The following is a 26,421-nucleotide window of genomic DNA, read 5'->3' as shown; positions in this document are numbered from 1 at the left end:
CTTGTAATGTATACATATATTGTCTCCTAATCGAGTTTTCTTGGCACGTTGGATTATCATATACACAACGAACTTTGATTGATGCCAATGTCTACTAAGTAGGTCACATCGAATTAAAAGTTACTTTGCTCGAATTATCCATCGTGTATATTTTCCCATAAAAGATATACATACATATTCACGAATTGTAACTCTCCAAGAATCGGATGGCTAAAGCACTAACTATACCATGATTAATACATTAATCTTGGTTTGATTCATTTCTCTTTGGCCATATTTTTTTTTATGTCAAAAAAATCAGATAGATTATTAAAGAACAATTTTCGTTGCAATTAAATTATGAAAATAAATCGTCAAAGTTTTTTTTTTTTAAAAAAAGAAAATTAAATAATGTTTATTTCCCCTCGGACTCTGCTAGAACTTTAAAAATTGTTTCCTCGTAAGTAAGAAATAGCTAGGAAATCCGTTAATTTGCATAACATCGTACAAACAAAATCAACAATGAGAGGCTCCAACTAAGATTCCTCGCCTGTAAATTTACTTTTCTGTTATTTAAGGAATAGAAATCAATTTTCTAAACTAAAAAAAAAAAAAAAAGAATAAAGTACAACAACAAAAGTCAGCTTTACAGGGAACACACGTAGATCCCGTCATTGAAATTTCCAAATAAAAAATAATAATTTTTAATTTAAGAAATGTTGACCAAGAGAAGTTAGCAGCAGTCATATACGCAAGGCAAGTTCCCGGAAACTCTAATACCTACCTATACAAAAAATAAAATATAAATTAAATTTGTGGTATGGTGTTTGAGCAAAACATTTATTGTTATGTATAGTCAATAATTGTTATAATATTTTAAGCAAAAATTTGTGTGAGACGATATCATGAGTCGTATTTGTGAGACGGATATTTTATTTGGGTCAAATACTTTTTTATGCTAAAAATATTATTTTTTATTGTGAATATAGGTGGGATTGACCCGTCTCATATATTAAGATCCATAAGACATGCTCCTTTGTTTATATCACTTATAAACAACACAATCAATTTAATTTAATTTAATTTATTTTATTAAAAGCAGAGGTGTTAAATGTTTTTGGCATGTGATGGAATAACAATAAATAAAAGTTGAAATAAATAGGAATAGGAATAGCCTTGGCCTCCCATTATCTTCTTCAAAATTCAAGGTGCAGCTGCCTAAATAGCAAATGAAATGGCGAATCTGATAATCGCCGCAATAGCTATAATACTCTTTTGCCTTTCGACCATTGGTGCTGAAGCTCAAAAGCTCAGAACATTCCAGCGCCAATACGGCCCTTTTAACCAGACACACTTCGAAATCTTTGAGGTTGTCAGGCCTGCCACTATCAGCAACGATGCTCTCCAGGTGACACCTGACTCGGCTTCTCCTGATTTCAATAAGTCTTACAATGCAGGCCGTATCATCTTGAAGCAGTCTTTCAAGCTGTGGGATGGCAATAACACCGCATCTTTCAACACTTCTTTTCTGGTTAACGTCTACCGGCCCCAGAACGATACCCCCGGCGAAGGCGTAGCCTTCGTCATCGCCCCTGATCTGTTGCTGCCTCATAATAGCTTTGGGGAGTTTCTGGGTCTGACGAATTCGTCCACTGATGGGAACGCCACGAACAAGATTCTCGCGGTTGAGCTGGACACTTTCAAGCAATCTTTCGATCCGGACGATAATCATGTCGGAGTGGACTTGAACAGTGTCAGATCCGTGAAGACTGAATCTCTCACACCCCACAACATCACGATTGCTCCCATGGGAGCCAGATTTTACAACGTCTGGATCGATTATGACGGTAATGGAAAGGTGATTGAAGTGTACATGGCGGAACAGGCGATGAAAAATGGCCCAACTCCCGCGAAGCCCGGCTCGCCCATCCTATCGGTGGATAACTTGGACCTGAGAGAGCAAGTGAACCAGTATTCGTATTTCGGGTTCTCCGCGTCAACTGGGAACGCGACAGAGTTGAACTGCGTGCTGCGGTGGAACCTAACTGTTCACTACTTTCCTGAAGAAAAGAGTAAATGGATGATAATCGTAGTGGGTGCCGGAGTTCCGGCACTTGTGCTTCTGCTCGTGGGCGGCGCGTGGTTTGGGTACTGTTTGCACAAGAAGCAGATGGCAAATTCGAAGCGAAGTTTGGTGGGGGCATTGAAAAGTTTGCCGGGGACACCACAGGAATTCAGGTACAGGGATTTGAAGAAGGCAACCCACCATTTCGATGGAAAGAACAAGCTCGGGGAGGGAGGATACGGGGTGGTGTACAGAGGGTTTCTGGCTAAGGAGGATTTGGAGATTGCGGTGAAATGCTTCTCCAGAGGGAGCATCGAAGGGGAAGACGATTTCTTGGCCGAGCTCACAATCATCAATCGGCTTCGGCACAAGCATCTTGTCAAATTACTCGGTAAGTCAACTTTTTTTACTTTCTTGATCAGTTCGAACTATTAATTAAACTTGAAATGCGATGCATCGAACAATAATTAATAATGAGAGGGAATGTGATACATTATTGTCAATTGAATTAGTGCAAGAAATCGATCGTCCTTTTTTCACAACATTTGAATTGGGTTTGCAATCCAGTTTTTTAGAGAGAAATTTAATTTATTTAAGTTATTAAAGAAGTCAATTTTTTTGGACTTGGAGTTTGGGAGAATTGAATGCGGAGCATCAAAGAATAGAAGTCGTGACTCAGTTCGTTGCTTATCCGCCGGGAGAACCGAGGCGGCTGAGCAAAGGATGTTGACGGATGTTATCATATATATGATGATAACTTTAAATATATGCCCAATTTATATTACATTATTGAACTTAAAGATTCGACCTTTCATTAAAAAAAAAATGGACCTGATTATTTGTTTTGTTTAAATAAATAAAAATATTCAACCTTTTTTTTTTACTGATAATTATTTTTACTGTAATTTATATTTTTCTTAAAACATTATAATTTTTTAGATAAAGAACTGGATATTTCTGATTGGGTCATGTCACTTGTGGATTTGACCAGATTTAGGTGATAGAGATGATTTAAAATTTAAATAGGAAACCTATATTCTCATTACTCAATGAAAACCAAGGAAATTTCCTAGCAAAATGCTATGTATACTAATTTAAAGGCATCATGAAAAGGACTTTTGGCTGACTTTGGAATATTTCACTAGCAATTAAGTAGCTATTGAAAATGAAATTAATCTTAGTTTACAAATAAAAAAAACGAATGCTGTATACTCCAAAGTGTGTTCTTGAGAATATTTGCAGGTGCATCTTAGGAAATAATATGACAAGGCAAGATAGAACATCTTAAATTAACTGATGATTCATGGTGAAATAAAAACAGTATTTTGATTTCTTGCAGTGACATATTTAGTGTGTAAGAATATTTCAGTCCATAATTCGACTACCGTCTTGCCGTAGAAACTTGAACTTTTTCTAATTTATTTGAGGCTGGAATTAATTTAAGAAAGGGATTACTCATTTGTAGTTGCAATATATGTATATTAGGATGGTGTCACAAGAATGGGAAGCTGCTGTTGGTGTATGATTACATGCCGAATGGAAGTCTGGACAAGCACCTATTCGTGGGGCCAAACGTAGAGCCACTCGAATGGAACGTCCGCTTCAAAATTATTTCAGGAGTAGCCTCTGCCCTACAGTATCTCCATAACGAGTATGAACAAAGGGTTGTTCACCGCGACCTTAAAGCCAGCAACATCATGCTGGATTCAAACTTCAATGCTCGTCTAGGCGATTTTGGCCTTGCACGAGCATTAGAAAATGAGAAAACGTCTTATGCAGAGGCCCAGGGGGTTTTAGGCACCATGGGGTACATTGCACCTGAATGCTTCCACACAGGAAAAGCTACTCAACAATCAGATGTTTATGCATTTGGGGCAGTCTGTCTTGAAGTTGTGTGTGGCAGACGTCCTGGATCCAAGATTGACAGGTATAATTTGTTGGTGGATTGGGTTTGGTCCTTGCACCGTGAAAGGAGATTGCTCGAGGCTGTGGATCCAGGATTGGGGGAAAATTACGTTGCAGAAGAAGCAGAGAGGCTGCTTCTGTTGGGGCTGGCATGTTCACATCCGGATGCTAATGAGAGGCCTAAAACACAGGCTATATTTCAGATGATCATCTCAGGGACTATGCCTGTGCCTGAGGTGCCGCCGTTCAGGCCAGCATTTGTGTGGCCTGCTGCAGGACCGATAGATTTGGATTCGAGTTCTGCTTTTTCCACTTCACAGTACCTCAGCAAGGAGAGCTATACAGGGAACACGGACTCTTTGGTGTAAATTTGGGAAAGAAGAAAATAAATCAAGAATATGCATTGTTTGTTTACTTTCTCAGTTTTTTTCTTTTTATTTGTCTCTATATATATAGTTTCCTAGTCTTGTAAATTTCCTACTCTTGTAAAGCTATTGTGTTGACAGAAAAGAAGTCCAGATTTCGAATACTGTTTTATATGATATCTTTTTTATTCTTCCTCATTTTCTGTCGAGAAAGGATGATGGAGGACTTGAATTGATCTTTAAAACTTTCAAGAATTTTTGTAGATAAAGAGCAACCATGCACTCCAAGAGTTTATTTGCTGAGATATGGTTTCAAATGTTGTTGAATGACAAAATATTCAAAGTACTTGAAAATTTACTATATATATTTATATAATCTTATTATAACTACCTAGAAAATTATGTAATGCTAATACTCGATACAAGTGTTCGTTCCCTGGAACCTCAACAACAGAGTACTGGTCAAGTCAACCATATAGACGTAAGATATAAGCTAAGATATAGATATCCTTAAAAGAAAATACCGCTGATTACTTGAGCTCGGGGGATTTCACGATATGACTTTACTTCACAATTTTGTGTTGGTCAATAGCCTCGACTTTTGGTAAACTAACTTGTTTATATCCAAAATTTAGGCAAATCAGTCGGCTGTAGGCAAGTGTAGAACACATACAAAAGACCAAAGGACGACACCACGGAAGATTGACGATTATTAGAGTAGACCCAATAAGAAGGATTAAAGATTTCAGAGCATCTCTAAAAGAGTTGGTTTTGATTTCTCTCATTTGATGTTATGAATTCTTGAACAAGATTAGTTTATTTCAACAAACCAAGGTAACATTATATATCTTAGTTTTAAACATGGCTAAAATATTTAGTTACAAACTATATAATGAGCTTTAGGATAACTTCAAATTTGACGGACTTTAAGAATCTTACATGAGAGGATGGCCCACATCATATCACAGGCATAAGAATGAAGCCTTCATATTTTCAAATGCCCAAATTTTGTGTACAATATATCTATATGTACAGTATGCAATACAACAACATACTCAATATGCACGGCCAGGATGCTTGCTTTGAAATGTAAAACGGGTCGTGTTAATTATTCCATCGTGTCTAAACTGGTTGACACACGACTGCTTGATATAAATGATGATAAATAGACTAAAACATCAGTATCACCTTAGGTAGGGTGAGAACTGGTATAATGTACTTGATTCTTTCCTGACATTAAAAGCTAGATATGAGTGAAGATTGCGATCCCAAAAGATATTATTCTGTAAATGAGGATAAGCATGCATCCAGTACGTGTAAATCATATGCCAGTTTCTCCGAGAAGAGCATCGAGGTGTAGAGAAATATTACAGCTGCCTCCTTCTCTTCTGCAGTTCAATATGGACTCTCTGGAAGTTCAGTACAGCCCACACTAAATGGTGCAAGCCAACCTCCGGCCACAATGCTTTGGGGGAATACAAAAGGCAGTTTGAAGTCTGCCAAAGCAGAAAGTTGCTCAGTCGAGTCTCGCCTGAGGAACGGATCAAGATATCAGGATCGGGTGCCACTCCCATGTACATGTTTCTCTCGATATCTGCAACCTTTATAACATGGTTTTCCCCAAGTTTTCCCTTACCAATCTCACCATTTTGAGCATCATTCGTTTTCATTATAGATTGAATCTCATGCCACTTATCTTCGCAAGATTCTTGAGCAGCATGCACAATTTCATCAGTTGAAGTATAGGCCACACAAATAAGGAGAATGCTTTTGTCATTATTAGATGTGGCTTTCATAGCCTTTTCAGCGGCAAGTCTTACAGTTTCACTTAAAAGATTCAAGTCCCCGATGAAATATACCCTCACCCCATATTGGTTCACTATATTTTCTTCCTTGAGCAAACCTTCAATTTTCTCGAGCATCAAATCCATCACACTCTGAACTTCGTCAGGCCTTCTTTTGAAATTGTCGATGCTGAACGCATATATGGTCACGTATTTCACACCCAATTCGCAGCAGTACTTCATCAAAGACATGAGAGACAAGAACCCGGCTCTATGGCCCTTTCCTTCTCCAAGATTCCACTTCCTGGCATATCTTCGATTTCCATCTAAAATAAAGGCCAGGTGATTTGGAATTGGACCCACAGAAAGAACACGAAAAATAAATCTTCGCATGTAGCCTATGGAACTTCCAAACAACCTGCCAACAAGACTTTCCTTCTTGTTGTCCATTTCCATTTTTTGCCAAACCTATGATACTGCAAATTCAGTAGAAAAATGCCAAGGGAATTTACATATATAGATCCATGCATAATTCTGAACAATTATCAGGAAAGTTCATCCACTGATATACAGGAATATAAGTGAAAGAAAAGAATTCAAGTCAAATTTTGCAGCTACCGACCAAAGACCTTGTTGCTTACACTGTTGAGCCCGTGGGGATGGAACCAACAAAGGCAGAACGTATGCTCCTCCTTCTCAAGCGTAAAGAAGGACAATCTTCAAGTAATTATCCACAAATCTTAACCTTTTTCATCCTCTTTTTTTTCAATTTCGAATAAGTATTATCCAAAACCTTTTTCCCCCTGAATCAAAAGCCTGATTCTTGCTTGTGTTCATTGAATGGTTGTTCATAAAAATTTCTTGGCCTCCATTGAGGACAGAATAAAAACAAAGATACATTAAAATCAACACCACCCCCAATAAAACCAAAAATAAAAACAAAGAAAAAAACCGAAAATTTTACAGAGAACCGCTGATTCCAGGCAACAACTAGTTATAAGCACGATGAAAATCAAAATATATACAAGTGCTACCCACTGGGAATTGAATAAACATAAGTTGAGCTTGAACTGATGGATTTGATTTGGAGAAAGGGATTCGAATTAGGAAGTATTTGAGCACGTTTTAGATCAATTTGAAACCTATCATAATTAATTATGAAGATGACTTAACTCGATGTGAAGTGATTTAAATATTGCTTCCATCTTTTTTCATTCAAATAAGTGAAGGAAATTGAAATTATAGATTTGAAATTCATTAATCCAAATACATCCTTAGATCTGGATTTGGACGGACAACGTTATAGGGTAGATTCAAATCCATTAGAATACTTGACAAATTCAAGGAGATAAAAACAAAACATTCAATCTAACGGGATGGATTCATGACAAAGGGTTCCTTCACTCCAAAAACAACATACACATCACTTTTGGGACTTATCTTCAAAACTACACCACGGCTCCAAAGTTAAATCAGACCAACGAACTAAATGCGAATATATTTAGACAATGTACAAGAAAAACCAGACATGAAGCACAAATTCGCAACTTTTCAAGATTCCTGAATAGGAACCAACACATAAAGCATAAATACAGAGAATTCAGTCGTAAATCATGCTGGATAGGGAAAAAATACCTCCGCGAATGTTTCTCGACACAAAATCACGCCACTAGTTCAATCATAAAACCCTGTAATTTATTTATAGAAAGAGGTTAAGCAGCATGATCAAACAACATAATTGTTCAACAGAGTTGAAAAGCGCGAAAAATCATTTGCATCCATGTTCGCTCATAGTTCAGCATGCAATTCAGAGGGTTCCACTCTGTTTGAATGGGCAACTATTCGGGGCAATGTTGGCGGGAAACACAGCTTTGCGTGATCGAAAAAGAACGAAAGGAAGGAAGGAAGGAAGAAAGCTGCGCTGTGCCTGTTGGGATCACAGTGTGTGGTGCAGGGAATCTAATTTATAGAATCACCATTTTCAGTTTTTTTTTAATAGGAAACACATTTTTTATTGTAGTTTTATGATTACCATATATAATCATTATTTAAAAAAAAAACAGATAAATTACCAAGGGATCAGAATTATACAAGTGTCTAGAAATGAAATCCATAAAGAAGTTTCGATGGTGTATAATATTTGGATTTAATTTGAATGACGAAACTCTTTTGAATGACGAAACTTTTTTTCTCGGCGCTCAGTAGAAGATATTCATATTTGTAATATTTTTATCTATTCAACATATGTGATATCGATAGTGTTATCATCTACTCAGCACATGATACATGTATTTAAGGATAAATCATGTTCATCTATCCAGCACATAAGTCATGTTTTTAGTGAGTAGCACGAACAAAACTTTTTTTCTCCTTAATAATCAACCCATCGGCCTTGATTAAAAATCTAACAGGGCTTGCATTTGCCCGATTTATTTTTGTAATTAGGTTGTAGAATAAAAATAATTATGTTGTTTAAATAAAATATATGTATCCATATTTAGCTATAAAAAACATTTTTTCAACATTTATCCAAATGTCTAAACCAATTCATTTTTTTTCCAATAAAAACACTTTAAAAAACTGGTTATACTCATATTACCATTTCACTATTGAGTAGGTCTCATGTGAGACCGTATCACGGATCTGAATCCGTGAGACGGGTCAACCCTATCCATATTCACAATAAAAAGTAATACTTTTAGCATAAAAGATAATACTTTTTCATGGATGACCCAAATAAGAGATCCGTCTCACAAATATGACCCGTGAGACCGTCTCACACAAGTTTTTGTTTTCACTATTTGCACATAAGGTTGTTGATTATCAATGAAAAAGGTATCAAGCTCCATGGATTTTTTTTTATAAAATTTGAATATAATTTGATCTCGAGCGAAGTTTGATATTTGAGTTTAAAGTAAATCGTTCCCACTAATTCGGACCTGTTTTCTTTTTTTTTCCCGGCATCTCTATTGGGATAATGCATTCGGAGAACTAGGATGGTAAGTAATTTGGATCACATTATTGTGATGAGCATTCTTTGGTTCAGACATGTACTAAAGTCGCATTCAAAAAACATAGATCATCACACACACACACACACACACACACACACACACATATATATATATATATATATATATATATAGCAAAATGATGTATAATTTAATTAGAAGATGAAGACTTGAAAGACTGTGGTCTTCTCAAGTCCCAATTCATGGGAATTGACACTCCCAAGTAGATGGACGTTTCGGGACTGATTCAAGAATAAAGCAACTGTCTCGTAATTATTGAAAATTCCAAACCATGTCCAGTTAAGAGCATTTATGCCCCTTCGTTCTTATCCAAACAAACATCGAGTTTTGCTTTCGTTTTACGAAGTGTTTTCCTCCACTTAAAATTAAAATGCAAAATTATCAACGGTTCTTGTTTTTTTTAGACAAGAATAATCGGTGCTTGTGGGCTTTATTCTTGGATTATTCGAATGCAATTAATCGAATGCTACTCAAAGCTAAGATGTATTCTTGTGGATGGTAGCAATACAAGAAGAGTTTATGACATTAGATAAGAATAAAACTTGAGATCTTGTTACACTACCACGAAGGAGGAAACCATTGGTAACAGATGGGTCTATAAGATCAAGCGTGATGTCAATAACTAAGTGGAGCAGTATCATGCTAGATTGGTGGTAAAATTACATGATCAGAAAGAAGACGTTGATTTCATTAAGATATTTTCTCATGTGGTTCGACTTGCAACAATCAGAGTAGCTTTGGCATTATGTGCGGTGTTTGACCTAAATCTAGAACAGCTAGATGTGATAACAATATTTCTTTATGGACATCTTGAAGAAGAAATATATATGCTCCAGCCAGAAGTTTTGCAGAAAAAAGCAAAGGGAGCTTGGTTTGCATTGTTGAATAAATCTCTGTACAGTCTCAAATAGGCGCCAAAGTGTTGGTACAAGAGATTTGATTCCTATATCATGAGTTTTGGATACAACAAAATGAGTACAGACCCTTGTACGTATTTCAAGAGATCTGGTGATGATTTTATCATTTTGTTGTTTTATGTGGACGACATGTTGGTAGCAGACCCCAACAAAGATCAGGTATAAGAATTGAAGGCACAGTTGGCCAGAGAATTTGATATGAAGGAATTGAGACTAGCAAACTTGATTCTAGGGATGCAAGTTCACCGAGACAGAAGTAACATAAATATTTGGTTTACCTAGAAAAATTATTTAAAGCAAATCTTGCGACGCTTCAACATGCAAGGTAGAAATCCAATATCGACATATCTTCCTGTTAATTTCAAATTATTCTCTGAGATGTGTTCTAGCAGCGAAGTCGAGAGGATGAAGTTGTTCGCAGTCGAAAGTTTGATGTTCGTCATGATCTGTACAAGACCGGATATTGCTCAAGCAGTGGCGAAAATTAGTCGGTATATGGCGAATCCTGGTCGAAATCATTGGAGCACTCTCAAGAGGATCCTTAGATACATTAAATGTACCTCAAAATGCTGCATTATGTTATGGAGGATCAGATTTTACACTCAGGAGTTATGTCGATTCAGAGGTGATCCTAATAAGAGGAAATCCACTACTGGTTATGTGTTTACACTTGCAGGGGGAGCAGCAAGCTGAGTTTCAAAACTGCAAACAGTTGTGGCGTTATCTACAACGGCGGCAGAATACATGGCGGCTACTCAAGCTTGCAAGGAGGGAACATGGATTAAAAAATTATTAGAGGAGATCGAGCACAGACAAGATAATGTTATTTTGTTTTGTGACAATCAAAGTGTCTTACACATCGCAAAAATCCAGCATTTCATTCCAGGACGAAACACATTAGAGTTCAATTTCACTTTGTGCGAGAATTACTAAAATAAAGAAGTGTGGATATGCAGAAGATCCATACAAATGATATCATAGCTGATGTTTTGACTAAACTAGTGAACACATGTAAGTTTGAGTAATGTAGATCCTCAAGTGGCCTAGCGATAACGTAAGCAGCAGAGAATGATAAGATTTTGAAAAGATGTGTTTGATTCTCAATCAAATCTCCAAGTGGAAGAAATAGTCAGCCAATAAATGCAAAGGTTGGAAGATGCAATTAATAAGGTTGACAGATGTTGAAAAGATGAAGGAATGTGTTTAATTAATTATGAAACGCGTGAAAATGCTACTATAAATATGTGCCTCATTCTCTCATTTCAAATCATCACTTTTTCGAGTTTTCTCTCATCTTATAATATCTGAGTGCTTAGTTCTATAATATTTTTGATGTGTTTGTTCTCCTGTATTAAGAGAGTATGCGTTTTATTTGGAAACACAGTGAGTTAATTGTATACCATAAAATATTATAGAAGAATTATTTTCATCTTGCCCGTGGTTTTTACCCTAATAATTTTTAAGGGTTTTGCACACAAAACTCAGTATCCAATTTATTTTTTATTTTCATATTTATTATCTCAAATTACCTGCACGTGAGACCAATATTTGCTGGACTTACTACATTGACGTGATCAAGTCCTCGTATTCTCATTTTCGTGTAGGACTTCATGATCATCAACATAACTTATATTTTCCATAAAATATGGAACAGGAGTTTCAAACTTTATCCCCACCTTAAATTTATGCAAGTTCATAAATAAATTGTATGAATCATACATTAAAGCTGATTGTTGGTTGCAAGAGAATTACAGCTTCCTACTTGAGGTTTGCCTCTTATCTGTCACAGTTGCGCAATTGAAAAATCATCCAGGGGCTATTATCATGCATATGTTATCCAGAGAATTATTACAGCTTCATTTTTTCACGATTGCAAAGACATTGCATCAAATGAAAAAATGACGTGATCTCAACATAAAGGATATCTAATTTATATGTCCAAAAAGAGCACAAACAAGGGAAAAACTTAAAATATATTCCACTTTGATGATGGCTTGCCTAGTTTACAACACAAATAGATTCTTTGAGAAAACTCATTGTTTAAGGACCATGCACATGGTACACGCTTCCGACATCATTTGATAAGGTTTCCTTTACAACCTAACAAAAGCCCCACCCCAAAGCAACTAGCTCCTAACAAGTACCACATTTTATTCCATCACCCTAAAGTTCCTTTAATTTATTATTTTACAATCATACAAAACACCAAACCCCGCTTACTCTAACACATATCCCCACCCATGGCCTCATATATATATATATATATATATATATATATATATTATATATATATATATATATATATAATATATATCAAATTATTTAGGCTCAACCTACAAGAATGAATAAAGTATTGACTTAAATCTGTAACAAAAAATATCATTAAAATAAAGATCGTTTTACATTAAATTTAATAAAAACTCAAGTCATAGGTTGATTCGCTGAACATCTAATACTCTGATATAATGACCATTAAATCTTACCTTCCTAGCGACGAAATTGATTGATTGGTGCCTTTGATGTTGTATTTTGAATAGGGTATGAAATTTGTATCATCGTTTCGTGAAACTGACTTGCATCGTTGCATGCACGTATGTGAAATTTGATTGAGGATTAATTAATTACAGTATTATAATAGTTTTTTTTTTACTGTTTTTAAATAAATGTTCGGGTCAAAATATGTATATTGATAATTATTAAATGGTAGGGTTTGGAATATAATATTTAATATTTACATCTAATAAATCTAAACCCACATGATCTGAGATTCTTTTACATGTACATGAATTATTTATTATTTTTCCAATCACATCAAACCATTCCAACACTAAATTCATGGCCAATTTCTCATCATCAACACCCTATTCGTCACTTTTTTTGATGGAAAAAACTTGTGTGAAACAGTCTTACAGATCATATTTGTAAGACTGATCTCTTATTTGTGTCATCCATGAAAAAGTATTACTTTTTGTGCTAACATTATTACTTTTTATTGTGAATATGGGTAGGGTTGACCCGTCTAACAGATTAAGATCCGTGAGACGGTCTCACATGAGACCCACTCTTTTTTGATTAGCGACGAATTTATAAAGCCATCGCTAATTTGATATATATTTATTTAGTAAAAAATATATTTTTATATAAATAACTATTAATGATTAAAATAAAAATATAGAAATTGTAAATATCATTATTTTTATTTAAACATTTGATTTTTTAATAAAAAGTATTTAACAACGGAAAATTGACAAACGATTTCCATGAAAGTCGTCTTTAATTAGCAAAACCATTGGCAATCAACTTTTTTTTTTTGTGAATTTTATTATTTAATGTGTTCAATAACAATCGTATGAATAAAATTTTCATTTATTCATTTTAATTTCCATCAAATATTATAAATGTATCATTTCATATATATATATACATATATATATATATATATATGGGATTTTGGTGAAAAATCCCCAATCAAAACATTTCTTTGGGTTCACTCCCTACCTACAAAATTGTGGTACTATGTCATACAAAATGTGGTACACTTCATGTGGAAATGTGGTACTAAAAAAGTACTCAGAGACTGAACACAAAAAAAATCGACGACTGGAGATTGAAAGTCAATTACCCGTATATATAGAAACTTGGTTGCTCTGAAATTGAGGTGATTATCCCATAAAGCCGGATGATTGGATGCACTGTGGAGAATTCGTTGACATTGACATTCATTTGTTCATTCTCTGTTTAGATTGAAATTTGAGCCAAATGGCGTACAACAATCTCATTTTTTGATAAAAAATATATTTTGAGACGGTCTCATATATCAATTTCACGAGTCAAATGTTCTATTTAGTTATCTATATAAAAAATTTATTTTTTGTATCAAAATTATTACTTTTATTGTAAATATGAATATGATTAACTGATATAACGAATAAAAAACATTCAAAATCGTCTCATAAGAAAGTTGTAAATGTTCTTGGCGGACATTTACTCGATCCTTGTTTGATCGAAAATATTATATTTTATTTAGCATCAAAAAACAAAGCAGTTGATTCGTTTGTTCCAAAACTAAATTGTATTTTTTTTTATTAATGTAATATAGTGATAATGTTTATTGCATAATAGTTGTAGAGATATTACAAAGATCTAAGCAAACCATTCACGATCTGATTTGCTCAAAAAAAAAAAAAAAAAAGAACAGTACATCATTTGACATTAATTTTGGCGAAGTTACGTCATCAAAATCAAGATAATCGATGAGGATTTTGTAATCCAATTTGTAACATCCGTTGTATAACATTTTCTTTTTTAAATATCAAATTGTGAGATTTATGAAAAGGGTTTGTGAGACTACAAATTGGATTGTTTTAATTTCCATCAAGATTTGTTTTTTAATAGGAAAATTTTGAAAAAACCAATCTTGATCAAACTAATTTTTTGAAAAATAATCATTTCAAATATTTAAAAAATACACTCGAGTGATTTTGTTTTTCTTTAAATAAAATAAAATCAAACAATTTTATTTTTGCTAGTTATCTTTTTAATAATATCCATATATTTGGCAATAAAAACGATAGACAAAACAGGCACATTCAATTATCAACCCTTGGACCCGTGAGACCGTCTCACACAAATTTTTACCTAAATACGTAGTGTTCATGCTTAATTCTATATTTTAAATTTTTTTTGGGAAATAATAATTATTAGATATATCAAGAAAATAATATCATTAAGACTATTACATATATTATATTCAATCTTTTCTTGGAATTTAGTCGACGGTAAGTATTAATTATATTACATAGAATTTGAAGATATGTCTCTTGTTAGAATGTATTACAAATGTAGACTTTATTTATATTTAAAGTGAAAAGTATTATTGTTGTTATAAAAAGTATAATTTTTCATAAGTAAGATGAAAGACGATAGATTTTCCATATTTTGAATTGATGAGTCAAAACTCAAAATATATTATGTCATATTGAATTTTAAAAAATTATTTTAGACAAAATAAAAATAAAAAATTGTGAAAAAGCAAGTCTCTCTTAACCAACTAATTAATTCATGTTTAAAATTAATTAAATTAAAAGAAAACAGCGGGGAGAGAGAGGTGGCTTTTGGGTTTCTGCTTGCGTGATTTACAGCAATGGATGTCATCACCTTATTCTTCTTTTGGTCAAGAGCAATTATATATTGATTTTACCATACCATTTTCTCCTCAAAGCTAGCTACCATTTCTTCTCTGAGTGTACAAAAAACGGTAGCTTTGTTTCGTGTTTAAGTTCTGGCGGTTAAGATTTGTTTTCTTGTGAAGTTCGCATTTTTGAGCTGTTAATGCGGAGTCCAGAATCATTAATGTTCAATTGGTATGGATCATATGGCTTTCTTTTGTGAAAAATTTGGGATGCATTTATTATGCTTCCATTCTCTTGATGAGTGGAGTGCGTTTGGATTCTTGGGCAGTACTGGGTTGTTCATGATGAAGGATTATTGATCACTGATGACATGTTTATAGTTTTATTTGTCATGTTAGACGGGATCTTGGGTTCTTGAATTTTTGTTTTATTGTACCATTTTTCAGGTTAGATATGTGATCATCACTAATGAAATGTGCGGTGATGAAAAGATATTTCTGGGAGCTGAAGTTTATATCTCTATGATCTTGCATTTACCCTTTTCTGTATTTGTTTTTTTTTAGAGAGAGGTTTTTTTTGTTGTTGGGAAAGTTTTCTTTACTACACTGTTGCCTTTAACTAGAGAAAAATCCCTCTTCCAGGAGAATGTTCTTTTTTTATGAACCAAGAATGTCCTTTTTCAATCATTTCTGAAGTTGAAAATTAGCTCAAATAGTCACTACTGTAATCAATATATACATCCTTATGATTCTTTGTTCCATCTGTGAACAGTGTAATCAACCATTTATACAATCTCGATTTAGACCAATTTGCTGTTGCTGGCCCGTGTCTTACTCAGAAATATTGCTGCCTTAGAAATTTGCTGCAAGTTACTATGCTTAAGGAATTATGGAAAGCGAATTTCAATCTTGGACAATTTAGTGACCCTATTATGTATATTAATATATTTCTTTTTGGTGAAACCACTGTCTGTGTTTATCTCATAACGCTGCTTTTCCTGTTTCTATAGGATTGGATCATCTTTCCACAATAAAGCATTTAGTTTCCTTTGGAGGATGTAGAGTCACATACATATTGGAGAACAGTTGTTTTTTTCCATTTTATTGGCATTGACAAGACTCCATGGCAAGAAAAGTTGTTTCACATCAGAGACATGTTGGGGGTAAGTGTGTACCTGTTCTTGTTCCATCGCTCTGACATTCGTGATATTTTTCAAAAGAAGCTTCCCATATGCTCATGGAATCAGTACGTCTAGAAGTGATTTTGTTTCTTTGATCCATGAGTAGTGATTATGTTTCGAAAAAATACTGCAGGCTGTGTAATTTGAATTATATTAACTATCGCAATAATATGTTTACTAGCCACTTGAAACTGAAAGAAAATAGAAAGCTAAACTGTTTCAATAAGCTCAGTGGTCAGAAAAGAACTCTTTTTCTTTGTGCTTTTCAGGCTTGGAGGCACCACGAAACAGTTTGGAACTTCCAGTGGAGACATCCTATGGCGTATGTGCTGCTAAGGATAACATACCTGTATGAGTCATCGCCTTGCGCTGGTTTTTTCCATATAATTTTTTCTTTTTTATTTCTCTCATTTCATAGTTTGTGTGCATTTTATTTGATTCCTGTATTCTGTCAGTGTTGTTTGTTAGCTGTTGTGGTCTCACCGTTTCTTTGGCACAGCACGATGGATCTCACTCTTGTTTTCTTGGATGTTCTATTCTAGTTCCAATTGACAAAGCTTGGGTCTAAAGATCTTTTCAAAACCACAAAACAATATGAAGATACTTGTTTCTGTTTTTTATGTGAATAACATTCTATTGCTTTGCTGCATTTGTTCAGTATGCTTATAAAGTTACAAAGGGGTCATCTGACAAGAGCTGCCATCCCTCAGAGGCGCCAATAAAAAAGTTGATCAGCGAGGAGATTGCTGAAAAACCAAAAATGAAAAAAAAATCACCTAGCATAGTGGCTCGTCTAATGGGAGTTGATATGTTGCCCTTTGATTCAAAAGCTGCGCTACACGTGGTTGAAGTAAAAAATAGAACTTTGGAAAAGGGCTCGGTTCCTCATGTTCTTCCCGCCTCAAATCCCTCTCAGCAGCTGGAATTCGGTTCCTTTAACCATCATATTGACAGCTATTCTGACACGTGCGGCACTCGTGTAAAATTGAACAAGCCAAAGCCTCGAGAACATCCTCAAGAAGAAGAACTGCAGAGGTTTAAGAAAGAGTTTGAAGCTTGGCAAGCTGCAAGATTTAGGGAATGTTCTAAGGTTGTAGAATACAGCAGCGATGCAGCACAGTTAATTGCACGAGCAGACCTCAACAGAGAAAAGACTCATTGTTATGCTAATTCTAAAAGAATTGAGACTAGTGATAGATCGAAAGAACCCAAGGATCTTGCGGTTCTAGCAGGGCCACATGAAACACTTGCTTTGCAGAACTGCAAAATGAAAAGCAAATATTATCCAGCTGAAGAGAAGGAATCTCTATATTCAAACACAATGTCTCAAACTAAAATTTGTGCTTCTCAAATGATGAATTCTGATCTCTCACCTGATATGGTTTCAGCTCCCACCAAGATTGTTATTTTACAGCCCGCTCCTGGAAGATTGGGTCTTTTTGAAGATTCATGGAACAATACGCCTAGCACTTCAGAAGAGAGAGGTAGCATAGAAGATTTCCTTGAAGAGGTGAAAGAAAGACTGAAGAATGAACTTCAAGGTAAAAGTTCTAAAAAGAGAACTACTGCTAGAGGAGGAGAAGTCGAGACTCCTTATTGGGGAAAGCCTTCGGAACCAAAACAAATAGCTCAGCGTATAGCTCAACAAGTCAGAGAAGGTGTGACAAAAGAACTTGGGGTGAATTTACATCGGTCGGAGTCTACAAGGTCTTACAGAAGTGAAATTCAGTTTAATGGAACGGGTTCTCCAGAGTTCATTAATAGAGACACAAGAAGATTCTTGACAGAGAGGCTGACAAATGTTCTGAAAGGAGAAACACGTCAAGAAATTTCTTTGTCTGTCCCTGATAGATCTAAAAGATCAGTATCGGGTAGTGATAAAATGAGCTACTCTGATGGTTTTTCTAATGAACTAGAAACTCAAAGTGTGTCTTTCAGACCGGAGCTTGATGATAGTGGATTGCAGCACAAACAACTGTCTCCTCGAAACCTGGTTAGATCTTTGTCTGCTCCAGTATCAGGAACTTCATTTGGGAAGCTCCTTCTCGAGGATCGCCATATACTAACTGGGGCTCAAATAAGGAGGAAGCATGAAGTTTTTGAGAAAGCCTCGTTAACTACCAAAAAACAGAAAAAGGATAGGTTCAACATTAAGCAAAAGGTTTCAAACTTTAAATACAGCTTGACTCTCAGAGGGAGGTTGTTTCGCAGGAGAGTTAAGTCGATATCGGAACCACATCAAAAAAATAACCACTTATTAAAAGACATCACAAGTGGACCAACTGTGGTGATGAATTTCTGCGAAACACGCGTGAGGATCTTATTTGAGTCTCCCTTCCACATACTAGATGCATTTTTCTAATCGAGTCATTGATCTTCTAAACATCTTTTTACTGTTATTTATTGTAGGAAAATTTCACTGAAGTGCCACCAAGCCCAGCATCTGTGTGCAGCAGTATTCATGAAGAGTGCTGGGGGCCAACAGATTTTTTAAGTACAACACCATCTTCAGGTGTACATCAGCTGGAAGAAAGTGAGATGCCTCAAGTATTCAAGGAAATAAACTCAAACTTGAATGGTTGGTAAATGGAACTGTTGATTCACTTATCTATTTTGGTAATCAATATTTTGTTTGATACAAGGTGTTCAAAAAATTTCACTATAAAATATAGTTGCCCGTTGAAATTTTTGTTTAACTGGGACTGGAAATTTCGCGAGTATAAAATGTCTAATCGATTTCTCTTGAAACTCCATTACCTTTTGACCACGAGAATCAGCTTTACAGTAAGAAAAAAATGAAATACATTGCATAATACATTTGATGCTATGACGTGCGATCATCTACATTTATTGACTTATCCAAATTTGTCGTTCTCCTTTTCACTTTTGATCATACAGAGTTGCGAATAAGACTGAATCAACTTGAAGGTTCTTTTCCAGAGGAGACTATAAACGATCAGCAACCAAGGGAAGTTGAAATAGATATAGAGGATCAAGATGAAGCCTTTGTTAGAGATTTGCTCGTGGCTGCAGATCTGTATGATGGTTCACACAGTCGTTCTTTGTCTAAATGGGATCCACTTGGTAAGTCTATCAGCTATCAAGTCTTTGAAGAGGTGGAGGATTCTTATAGACGACAAACCACTAAGGATAAGGAAATATGCACAAAATATCATGGAGAAAAATTAAGTCACAAGATGATTCTTGATTTGTTAAACGAAGTACTCCCAACTATACTCAAGCAACCTCTGAATGTGTCGAGGTATGTTGAAAAAGCTACTGGATTTTTGCACAAGGCTCCACGTGGAAAGAAGCTTCTGTGTTGTTTATGGAAAATTATTCAAGAAAGTTTGCACCCTGCAGATGATGAATCATATTATTCTCTCGATAATCTGCTGGCCCGAGATTTGCAGTCAAACCCATGGTCCTGTTTGATGAATGATGATATAAATGTTATCAGCAGAGAGATTGAATCTCAGATCACTAAAGATACGATCGACGAAATGATTGAAGAATATTTGATGACAAATTCTTGAGGAGTTTTTAAATGTCCATTTCTGGATCATCTTTTTTCTATGCAGATTGGTTTGTTTTAGCTACAAAAGTTTGTTACAAGCGATGCTCATTAACCAGGGCGAAAATATAGAATAGCTTGATGGATAGAGGATCTAGTTTGTGTGTACTCGTCGTGTGTTGTACAGTAGATGCAGTGTGGATTGCTGATGTGAAGTACATATTTCCGGCATTTTATTTTTTTCCCTTTTACACATCTTTATTCATCATCATTTTTGTATCAATAACTTTTATTGTTACCATACTTGATTTGCTCTTGAAACAGAGCAGATGTTGCCAAACATGCTCTTTTTGATGATCGTTATAAATCAGTTCTGCTGAAATAAATCTTCATCATCATGTAGCAACTCTTCCATGTCTCAAGAAAAACAAATAATTTTGTAGATAAAGGACGATGTTTTTTAATTGTGAATTAGAAAAAGTAACATTACATATTCATTTTGACGTGTAAATCACAATCTAGAACATAAATATTTTGGTCAATATATTTATGTGTTGGAGACATATGTGGAAAAAAATTGTAATTGAATTGAGAAATTATTTGTAACTTAATTCAATATCATTAATTATCCTTTAATCAGACCTTTATCTTCATCTTAAAAAAAATGATTGTTTTTCTATGGTGCATTTATTATTGGAATAGATTCAATTATTTCATTTAAATTGGCGAGTGACCGTTTAATAACTAATTAGAACGTCTTTTTTTTTATTATTATTATAGTTCATTACTATCAATGATTTTATTAGAGTTTTGATATTCTTTCTAATTAAACTTCTAGAAAAGTCTAAAATAAAATTCTAATTGTGAATTTAATGCATACAATTAATCAAAAGTAATCACGAATAACTCAAAAGTGTCATTTCATCTCCATCTAAATTATTCACTTTTTTGTTACTTTTCTTAATGTATGATGCATAGACAAATAAACATTTGTTTAAAAAAATTGTTTCAATACATATTGTTCTATATATGTTATTTTTATTATCATTTGTTAATAACACAAACTTTATAGATTGAATTTTAAATATATATATATTTATTTATTTAATTGAGATAAACGTGCATGGCACGAACTTTATTTTAACATATTCAAAAGCGTACATCAAATTGTTTGCAAAATGGATTCTACGGTGAAGAATGTGTCAAACTGGCCCTTACCCGTCAGTGTTGACGATACCTCAATCATATGATTCATATCAAACATTGTGAGAAAATTGAACTTTTCATGAACCCTTCTCCCATTGGTTTACTTGGATTTTATTTTTTTATGTAATAGATGATTCGATAATAACTTAAGATAACTTTGAAATATACTCCAAGGTTTATGTCATTTTAAAATCAACATTCTATTCAAATTAATTAATTCATCAATATAAGCTGGAATTAACTTACAAGAAAGATTGAATTTCATTCATTTGAGTATATTGTGAGACGGTATCGCAGATCTATTTTTGTGAGACGGCTCAATCCGACCATAATTAAAATGAAAAAGTGATATTTTTTCCATGAATCGGGTCGGATTGAACATATATCTCATAAAATGAATCTGTGGGACTGTTTCACAAAAAAAATTGTGTATTTATTTGAATAGGACAGACGGGTTGGTTATTTTATTCAAGGCAAAAACTTGTGTGAGACGATCTCACGGGTCGTATTTGTGAGACGGATATCTTATTTGGGTCATCTATGAAAAAGTATTACTTTTTATGCTAAGAGTATTACTTTTTATTGTGAATATGAGTAAGGTTGACCCGTCTCACGAATTATGATCCGATAGACGGTCTCACATGATACTCACTCTTTATTTTATTAATTATTTGTACAAAAATATCGGGTCCAAATGAACAATAATGGTTTTATACTTGAACATGCCCATTGCTAGCTCACTTGTCAGATAAGATCGGAGGCTAGAGTATCCAAAGCATATAAGTGCACGCGTGTTGATCAAAAATAGGCAACACAAATTCAACACACAACCATTTAAGATAAACTTAATCAGATATTATATGTATATGTACACAAAAACTCTTATGAAACGATTTTATTGATCAATTTTATGAGACGAATTTTTTATTTAGATCACTTTTATATAAATATATATACAAAAAATGGAAGAACAAGAGAGTCGTTGGAGAGTAAAGTCAGGATCATCAACGATGGGGATGATACCCAACCAAATGTGACATCATGGACAGAAGATCAATCGAGCTACAAGCAATAGATTTTTTTATTTTAATTAAATTTCAAGTGGAAATAAATAGGATATATTTAAATAAATAATTAATTATAAAAATTCCGTATATTATCGTAATAACCCACGAAGCACCAGATTAGTCCTAACAATTTGGTCTAATTATAGATGGCAACTAGTCATCAATTTGAATAAAATACATTCTTTTATACATGTTCAATTGTATGTAATATAATTACTAAAAATGTATCTTTCAAGATAAATACCAAACGTCAATTTATTTTATTTTCAATATCATTATAATAAAATGAAATAAATCTCAATTAGAGTAGGTTTTTTTATGAGACGATCTCACGAGTCTTATCTGTGAGACGGGTCAACCCTACTGATATTCACAATAAAAAGTAATATTTTTCATGGATGACTTAAATAAAAGATACGTGAAACCGTCTCAAACAAATTTCTGCATGACTCGATCGTACTCATATGATTGCATTAAAATCACATTAAAAATATTGCTACTAAATTTTGTTATAATATAAAAGAATTTATTTACGTACGTCGGCAATAAATAGTGCCAGCTTTCAAAGGCCAAGTGGTCATGTTTAATCACAATTAAAGAATGATTAGAGATGTGATTACATTCATGCAAGTGAGTCAGCACACGTCTCGTCTCATCCAACTCATCTTCTATTTTCCATTTTTGGGGGACGTAAAATACCATACGATACGCAACTTTTTTGGAGAATAAAAAAAAATTATGACTTAGCATCAAGCCAGTTATTTTCTGTGTGTATATGGTAAGTGTGTTTGTGTGTGTATGAGCGCATATATAAAGAGAGAATATGATCAGCGCGAGGTTGATCAGTGAGATACCCCGCCATGCACCGTGGATCCAATACCCAGTTGCCAACAGGTTTCTTTCTCGAATCTTATTTCTAAAACACGTGTCTGTGTGTGTTCTTGAATTAAAGAATCGTCTAGTTTTTCTTCTTCATTTGATATATACTGCGTTTCTGTTGTTTTCAAATTCTTCTTCTCTGTTTTTAGATTTCTTATCACAAAATATACGACTGGATTAGTTTCAATATCGATTCTACGACGGGAGAATTTGGGAGATGAGTCATGTTAGGCATATCGATTTTTTGGGTAACTGTAATTCGTCAACCGAATATATCGTTTTCTTTTGCGCTCTAGACGCCATGGATGTATATTGCTTTTCTTTTGTCATGTCATTGGATCATTGTCATCCATAGGAATCTGCGTAGTGCGAGCTTTTTATATCTCAGCAATGATTTTTTCAAAAAAGAAAAATACCCCTCATCCTTAAGAACATAGATAAATGTTTAAGGAAGACATTTTTATTATTAACCCTTCCTTGAAGTTATTTTTCGGCTTTTATACATCATATTCTTCGTTTTACCTCCTGACAGAATCAAGCTTTCTTGCTGTGTCATACTTGTTCATATTGGAGGCCTAAGAATCAACAGCAAATCTAAGTTAAATTAAAAGAAAGTTCAACAAAGAGGGATCTACAAGTACAGAAAGAGATCAAGAAATGGGGTTTTGGACTCTGTTGAAGGTGGCATCGATGCCAGCAGTACAGGTGCTTCTGATAAGCATATTGGGAGCTTGCATGGCTACTGATTATCTCAAACTTCTCTCAGCCGATGCTCGAATATCTTTGAACAAAGTACCCCTAGGCCCTTCCATAATCTTCTTGAATAATTTCATTTTAAATATATAGTCGGGTGATTGATTAATTAATTACAAAAGAGAATTCAATTTTTTCACAAAAAAAATTTGCAGATTGTGTTCTTCGTCTTCACTCCATCGCTCGTGTTCACGAGCCTAGCGCAGACTGTCAGCTTCCAGGACATAATCACATGGTACGTGCTTAATTATACTCCAATATATATAATATATATATATATATATATATTATATATATGCCATTTAATATAATTTTTTTTTAATGTAAAAAATGTATATATAGGTGGTTTATGCCTGTCAACATTGGGATAACTTTCTTGGTTGGAGGAGGCCTTGCATGGATAGCAGTGAAAATAATTAAACCAGAACCACATATACAAAACCTAGTCATCGCCATGAGTTCCGCAGGTAAATATTAATTGCTTGTATAATATTGTTTTCTTTTTAATGAAATTAATCATCCCCACTTTTCGTAAGTAGCCATCATTTTATGATTTTATATAATCGACAAATGATAATTAATCAGGAAATTTGGGAAACATTTTGCTGATAATAATCCCAGCAATATGCAAAGAGGGTGGCAGTCCATTTGGAGAGAAGAGTGTTTGCTCCAAAGTTGGACTCTCATATGTCTCCTTTTCAATGGCGGTGAGCAAATTAATCTGTATAACAAAAATTAATGTGCAAAAATCGGAACGTTATAGTTAACAATGCGTAGTCTAACAATTCTGTATTTGGATAAACGTACAGTTGGGAGCTTTCTACATATGGACTTATGCATACCATTTGATACGAAGCGCCGGCGTAAAATATAGAGCAATGCAGCTTATAGTCGACGATCGCGAGTCCACAGAGGAACCAAACAAGGACTTGGAGGCTAGCAATGAGGATTCACTTCTTCTCAATGGATCCCATCACGTACTTCTCTTTTCTAATGCATGGAGTATATATATATATATATCCAGATTAAATTCTTTTGAAATTTAAATTTGAAAAAGGAAATCTCTGTTATTAATTGATTTTATAACTGTATTTGCTTTTATATTCTGTTATATATATGTATACAGAAGACTGAATCGAAGGATAATCCAACAATGTGGAATCAAATACTGGGAATTTCCCATAAGATATGGGAGGAGCTTCTGTCACCTCCAGTTGTTGCTGCTGTGAGTACTTAATTTTTTCGCATGTCTACGTATACATACATACATATGTAGATATACATACAAGAATATATATTTATATATAATAAATGAGTATGAGGTTAAAATAGTAATAAGAGAGCGTTTGAGACCGAGCTTGTAGTCTAGCGGTCTCACCTCGCCAGATTAGCTGGCTCCCCTCCTCGGGTTCAATCTCCCCTCTCCACGTGTGTTGTAATAATAATAAAAAATAACAAGAGAGTATTTGCAACCTTTAAAAACGGATTTTTCCTTCACGACGTAAGGCTGGTCACAATAATGATGTTCAGGTAATTGGACTCATTTTTGGCGGAGTTACATTGCTCCGAAACCTGATTATCGGAGATAATGCACCACTCGGAGTCATCCAAGATTCCATCAAATTACTCGGGTATGTATATTATGTATGTTTAACTTTCTAATACTAAACTAGATCTAAAGTTCGAGTTAACGTAGATTGTCCGGTCTTTGTCATTTCGAAAGAAATATTTCAATATTATTATTTATAAGATAACAAATTGTCTGTCTATTATGCTGTATGGATTTGCAGGGATGGAACCATTCCAAGCATCACCCTCATACTAGGAGGCAACCTAACACAAGGTATGTATGTGTGTGTGTGTCATTTCTTCTCAGTGGAAAAGATTAGAAAATTCAAGAAATATTCACTGAACAATGATAAACTGATGCAGGATTGCGAAAGGCGAAATTGAAGCCATCAGTTATAATTACAGTGATCTGTGTGAGATACATAATACTTCCTGTCATTGGGATCGGAGTTGTAAAAGCAGCTTCACATTTAGGATTTCTTCCTTCCGATCCTCTGTTCCACTTTGTGCTATTGATTCAGTTCGTTCTTCCACCAGCCATGAATATTGGTACGTGCAAATCATACGTGTAATTTTGAATTTTAGTTCTAGAACCGGAATCTGATGGAATAACGGAACGTGTGTGGTGATGTAGGTACGATGACACAACTATTCGATGTAGCACAAGCAGAGTGTTCGGTCCTGTTTCTTTGGACATACTTGGTTGCAGCTCTTGCTCTCACTGGATGGTCCACTGTTTTCATGTGGTTACTAACTTAAACCACCAATTGTAAATTTTGATAGTTCAAAAATTCAGTATGGTTATGTAGATATATTCATTTTTTCCCAGCCAGATGGTATAAAACAAAAGGTCTAAAAACATACAATTCAATGCATAACAAATCTCTGTGATGATTATACTAACATAATGGTAATATGTAATTTCAATTCTTCTTATATTTCAAATCTCATTAGAAAAAGTTCAGTATAAAAAATTTCAATTGTCGATATATCTACATCAGGATACGGTGAATATTCAAATAAGAAGAGGGAAAGGGCTAACTAATTGTTTTTTTTTTTAAGTGAGAAGAGGAT

General features: G+C 34.3%; 4 protein-coding genes across 11 annotated transcripts; 3 read left to right on the top strand and 1 right to left on the bottom strand.

Annotated features, from left to right (window-relative positions):
- The first annotated feature begins 1,142 nt into the window (after positions 1-1,142).
- Positions 1,143-4,505, top strand: LOC140838380 (probable L-type lectin-domain containing receptor kinase S.5). Its single transcript, XM_073204635.1, has 2 exons — positions 1,143-2,435; positions 3,530-4,505. Exons 1-2 carry the CDS (start codon positions 1,214-1,216, stop codon positions 4,315-4,317), a joined length of 2,010 nt encoding a protein of 669 aa, XP_073060736.1. The 5' UTR covers positions 1,143-1,213; the 3' UTR covers positions 4,318-4,505.
- A 682-nt stretch (positions 4,506-5,187) lies between these two features.
- On the bottom strand, positions 5,188-8,085 carry LOC140838379 (dehydrodolichyl diphosphate synthase CPT3-like). Of its 4 annotated transcripts, XM_073204632.1 has the most exons (3): positions 7,879-8,084; positions 7,734-7,787; positions 5,188-6,574 (listed from the first exon to the last, which is right to left on the bottom strand). In XM_073204632.1, exon 3 carries the CDS (start codon positions 6,552-6,554, stop codon positions 5,682-5,684), a length of 873 nt encoding a protein of 290 aa, XP_073060733.1. In that variant the 5' UTR covers positions 6,555-6,574; positions 7,734-7,787; positions 7,879-8,084; the 3' UTR covers positions 5,188-5,681. The 4 variants fall into 4 exon arrangements, with proteins under 4 accessions (XP_073060733.1, XP_073060735.1, XP_073060731.1 ...); XM_073204634.1 differs by having other exon boundaries at positions 5,188-6,566; positions 7,734-8,085; XM_073204630.1 differs by having other exon boundaries at positions 5,188-6,964; positions 7,734-8,084.
- Positions 8,086-15,148: 7,063 nt separating this feature from the next.
- Positions 15,149-20,235, top strand: LOC140838378 (uncharacterized). 3 transcript variants are annotated; one of them, XM_073204629.1, is made up of 6 exons: positions 15,149-15,410; positions 16,215-16,341; positions 16,629-16,708; positions 17,018-18,670; positions 18,769-18,937; positions 19,258-20,235. In XM_073204629.1, the coding sequence occupies exons 2-6, from the start codon at positions 16,302-16,304 to the stop codon at positions 19,893-19,895; spliced, it is 2,580 nt and encodes an 859-aa protein (XP_073060730.1). In that variant the 5' UTR covers positions 15,149-15,410; positions 16,215-16,301; the 3' UTR covers positions 19,896-20,235. The 3 variants fall into 3 exon arrangements, with proteins under 3 accessions (XP_073060730.1, XP_073060728.1, XP_073060729.1); XM_073204627.1 differs by having other exon boundaries at positions 16,189-16,341; positions 19,258-20,234; XM_073204628.1 differs by having other exon boundaries at positions 15,149-15,480; positions 16,189-16,341; positions 19,258-20,234.
- A 2,670-nt stretch (positions 20,236-22,905) lies between these two features.
- Positions 22,906-26,403, top strand: LOC140838377 (protein PIN-LIKES 7-like). Of its 3 annotated transcripts, none has more exons than XM_073204624.1 (11): positions 22,906-23,040; positions 23,558-23,817; positions 23,934-24,013; positions 24,121-24,245; positions 24,364-24,485; positions 24,588-24,755; positions 24,905-25,003; positions 25,309-25,409; positions 25,569-25,621; positions 25,711-25,896; positions 25,982-26,403. In XM_073204624.1, the coding sequence occupies exons 2-11, from the start codon at positions 23,683-23,685 to the stop codon at positions 26,104-26,106; spliced, it is 1,194 nt and encodes a 397-aa protein (XP_073060725.1). In that variant the 5' UTR covers positions 22,906-23,040; positions 23,558-23,682; the 3' UTR covers positions 26,107-26,403. The 3 variants fall into 3 exon arrangements, with proteins under 3 accessions (XP_073060725.1, XP_073060726.1, XP_073060727.1); XM_073204625.1 differs by having other exon boundaries at positions 22,939-23,040; positions 23,554-23,817; XM_073204626.1 differs by having other exon boundaries at positions 23,009-23,029.
- Positions 26,404-26,421: the final 18 nt, after the last annotated feature.

The sequence above is a fragment of the Primulina eburnea genome, chromosome 8, assembly GCF_022965805.1.
Source record: "Primulina eburnea isolate SZY01 chromosome 8, ASM2296580v1, whole genome shotgun sequence".
Classification (NCBI taxonomy): Eukaryota; Viridiplantae; Streptophyta; class Magnoliopsida; order Lamiales; family Gesneriaceae; genus Primulina; species Primulina eburnea.
Note: the sequence above shows the minus strand (reverse complement) of the source record. Positions and strands in the feature narration are given on the sequence as shown.

What these genes read in the sequence shown, in the direction of transcription:
- LOC140838380 (XM_073204635.1), top strand. Translation starts at nt 1,214, where the DNA reads ATGGCGAATCTGATAATCGCCGCAATAGCTATAATACTCTTTTGCCTT. An exon ending in GCATCTTGTCAAATTACTCG is followed by an intron (nt 2,436 to 3,529) that starts GTAAGTCAACTT and finishes TATGTATATTAG; the next exon opens with GATGGTGTCACAAGAATGGG.
- LOC140838379 (XM_073204634.1), bottom strand. Translation starts at nt 6,554, where the DNA reads ATGGAAATGGACAACAAGAAGGAAAGTCTTGTTGGCAGGTTGTTTGGA.
- LOC140838378 (XM_073204629.1), top strand. Translation starts at nt 16,302, where the DNA reads ATGGCAAGAAAAGTTGTTTCACATCAGAGACATGTTGGGG. An exon ending in CTGCTAAGGATAACATACCT is followed by an intron (nt 16,709 to 17,017) that starts GTATGAGTCATC and finishes GCATTTGTTCAG; the next exon opens with TATGCTTATAAAGTTACAAA. An exon ending in AATAAACTCAAACTTGAATG is followed by an intron (nt 18,938 to 19,257) that starts GTTGGTAAATGG and finishes TTGATCATACAG; the next exon opens with AGTTGCGAATAAGACTGAAT.
- LOC140838377 (XM_073204624.1), top strand. Translation starts at nt 23,683, where the DNA reads ATGGGGTTTTGGACTCTGTTGAAGGTGGCATCGATGCCAGCAGTACAG. An exon ending in CACCTCCAGTTGTTGCTGCT is followed by an intron (nt 25,004 to 25,308) that starts GTGAGTACTTAA and finishes AATGATGTTCAG; the next exon opens with GTAATTGGACTCATTTTTGG. An exon ending in GATTCCATCAAATTACTCGG is followed by an intron (nt 25,410 to 25,568) that starts GTATGTATATTA and finishes ATGGATTTGCAG; the next exon opens with GGATGGAACCATTCCAAGCA.